The 3,334-nt window shown below is 57.2% G+C and overlaps 1 protein-coding gene across 1 annotated transcript in view; it reads left to right on the forward strand.

The window, feature by feature from the left end:
- VOLCADRAFT_92689 (uncharacterized protein) overlaps positions 1-3,130 on the forward strand; it is a gene marked incomplete at both ends in the record, with an annotated part of 21,755 nt that extends 18,625 nt beyond the window's left edge. The window contains 2 exons of the mRNA XM_002951987.1: positions 1,601-1,607; positions 3,076-3,130. Coding sequence (XP_002952033.1) covers positions 1,601-1,607; positions 3,076-3,130 — 62 coding nt within the window. The remainder of the gene's footprint in view (positions 1-1,600; positions 1,608-3,075) is intronic.
- Positions 3,131-3,334: the final 204 nt, after the last annotated feature.

Here is a 3,334-nt window from a genome sequence, read left to right on the forward strand (position 1 = left end):
GGGAAAGAGAGGGGAAAGGGGGGAGGGGTGGGCTGTCCGCGACGCTGTTAAAAAAGCGGAGCTTCAGCGTTTTTCAGGATGGTGGTGATCCTTAGGGAAGGGGAGACCTGAGAATTTGGAGGCTTTTTGGAGGCGACATGTTTCTGCTGAACTTGCTAGCTGTGCTGCGCTGTGCTGTGCTGTGTCGTGTCGTGCTGTGTTGTTCCCATATTGCAGAAACGCAAGACGTCAATAGCGGGTAGTAAGCCCACGATGACGTAATGGCGCCTGAGATGTTTGTGTGCGCGCGTGTGTGTGTGTGTGTGTGTGTCTTTCTCTCTTAAGCGTGAGTACCACGGCATGTGTACGGCACACGCGCGCTCCCTAGGGCAGACAAGTGCGCCCGTTCCCTTGAATCAAATCGGAGAGAAACTCGGAGCTAGTTGCTGACGTCATCACCTCTCGTCACATTTTCGGTTGGTCGTTGGGAAAGGGCTGAGGGCTTAATGACCGGAGCAGGAGAGAAGAAAGGGAAAATGGCGGTGCGCTCCCTTTTGAAGTGTATATGTGCCTGCGTGCGACCCACATGTGTCTTTTTGGTGTGCCGTACTGCCGTACCGTACCGTACAACTAGGCACGCTCGTTCCCGCGGCGGCGCCGTCAGCGGAAGAGCTCCGTGACATCAGCGGCGACGGCGACGGGGAGGAGGACGGCAGCGGCGACGCAAACAGGGATGCAGCAGCCGCCGCAACGTCAGCTGGGGAAAGGATGTCCAGCGGTGGCGAGCGTGGTGGCAGTCGGCGCTGGCGCAGCGGCGAGCTCGTGCTGGGGGGCCTGCAACGGGAACGATTAGGCGGCTCGGCAACAGCAGTCCACGGCGGCGCTGACGGCGACTTGGACGACGACACCGACGGTGGCGGCGGCGGCCGGAATGGTGGCGGCGGCGTCGGCGGCGTCGGCGGCGGGAAGCGGCGGCGGCTACTGCGGAAGACGGCGGTAGCCGGTCTGGGTGACGGGAAGGAGAATATAGGCGTAGTGGGTATGGCGGCGGCAGGAGGCAAGTACGGCAATGAGGTAGCTAATGCCGCCAGCAGAGTGGATGAGGAGGAGATGGTGGAGTTGGAGGACGGTCTGGAGGATTTTTAATGCGGTGATGGCGGATGTGGTTTCGGAGCCAGGCACGTTAAGGACTGCCGAAAACCATGGACATATGGTTGACATACATCATATGGTGTGACCGGGTGTGTGATGGGGGGCCCGTTTGGGGGGGGATGAGTATGAGGGGGTTCTGCCGGGGGTTGATGTGGGTTTGGGGGTAGGGATCTCCCCCAGGAGGCGGAGTGACGGACGTGATGGTGATGGTGGTGGTGGTGTAGATTAGTAGAGCTCTCTCCCCGGTCCGCTCCGCCGCACCCGGGTGTTGGTGGATCGGTCTGGAACGGTGTCTTGGTGCCCTACCCCTCCACCTACCCCTCCACCTACCTACCTACCTACCTACCTACCTACCTACCTACCTACCCCCCCACTTACCTACCTACCTACCTACCCCCCCACCTACCTGCCTACCTACCTACCTACCCCTCCACCTACCTACCTACCTACCTACCTACCTACCTACCAGGTCAAAGGTGCGATGCGCGTTGTATGTTGTTGGGGGTTGAAGACAGGGGGGAAGACCCGATGCGGAAGATGCTGACAAGTTTGAAACAAGTAGTAGGGCTTTCGTTTTCGCAGAGCACCAGCACCAGCACCAGCAGCAGGAGTGAGTGAGTGGGTGAGTGAGTGAGTGAGTGAGTGGGTCAATGAGAGTGCAGAGCGGCAGTGGGGGAAGGGCCGCTTTCCGGCGCTGTGTCGGCCCTTTCCTGGGCGGAGGACAGCACAGAGCTCTCCGGCCCAGGGGCTCCGGACGGCTCAGGCTCGCAATCGGGGGTTGGCTGGGTGGCAAAACAACAAGGGTTTCAGGTTTGTCGGCGAAACGATTAAACGAATCTCTCAGTCGGGCGTGGAGGTGTAAGGACAGGATATGTAATATCTGTCACGCCTGCGACTGCGAGCCAGCTGCCGTTCTCGGTGCGTTTTGGGGACCGCGTGACAGTGTTTGTGTTTAGGTGTGATGGACGTATTTATATGTAACATGGGAAATTGAAACAATGGGTGCGGTAAGGAGTTAAAAGGCGACGTTGTACGACGCTAGGGAGGTAGGAAGGAAGGGGAATGAGGCCGATAAGCAACGCCGTGTCGACGTCCCCTTCCGGGGCCCCGGTTGCGGCTGATGGCGGCTAGTGGGGGGGTAAGAAGTGTTTGTCGCGGAGGCCTTTCGGCCCTCTGGCGCCGTCCAGCGGTGGCTGGCCATACTAGCAGCGTGTGTACACACACACACGCATACACACACACGCATATACACGCATATACACACATGTGCACACATATACAAACACGTATTCAGTGGCTCTTGGAGCAGAAGCCACAACCCCGCATCGCGCACGTAAACTTTTGTACGTTGTACGTCGTACATATATTTGTATATAAATAGCATTTTGACTACGGCGATACCACCTACTCCGGAACATGTAGCGCACGTCCCCCCGCCATATCCGCAATAATACCTGTAGGAGTATCTGGATGAAAAAACAATATATATAACGACATATAACGACAAGCAGGTTGTGAAACCTGCGTGACCAGGGAGGACCATCGATGCGGTGTTTATTGTTTTCCAAGGTCTCCTGGGGGGTGGCCTTCAACCAGAGGGAGGCGTTCAACCAGGAGGGGCCCCTGGGGTGGCCATGCATGCGCCACCCCATGCACCACCCCATGCATGCGCCACCCCAACCCGCGTGTACCCCTGCCGTGCCAGGCTGCCCTCACCCCACACCATCCTCCTGCATGTGCTGTGCATATATGGCCATACCATCCACACACCCACACATCCACATCCATTTCCATAACGAGTTTTCACTCTCAGGATCGTAGTTCCGGTTATATATATGTATATGTATAAACATACTTTGCCCTTTGCGCTCCCTGCTGCATTATCTACTTCATGGCCCTCCGCCTGTCCGTACGTGCCGTACGTGTCGTACGTGCCGCTTGCAGCTGCGGAACGGTAAAAAACCCCGCACACGCCTATAGTATCTCTGTTAGGAGCTGATCGGTGAAAACGCGGAACCCCGCACACGCATACGCACACATCTCCGCCATCACAGCACAACGCGCGCGCGTGTATGTGTATGTATGTGTGTGTCATATGTTTGGGGGAGACAGATATGTGAGTTGCGTGACTCTACTGAATATGTCAGTATAGCCAGGTGAGGTGAGGTGAGGTGAGGTGAGGGATGGTAATGGGGAACTATCC

The sequence above is a fragment of the Volvox carteri genome (assembly GCF_000143455.1).
Source record: "Volvox carteri f. nagariensis unplaced genomic scaffold VOLCAscaffold_27, whole genome shotgun sequence".
Taxonomy (NCBI): Eukaryota; Viridiplantae; Chlorophyta; class Chlorophyceae; order Chlamydomonadales; family Volvocaceae; genus Volvox; species Volvox carteri.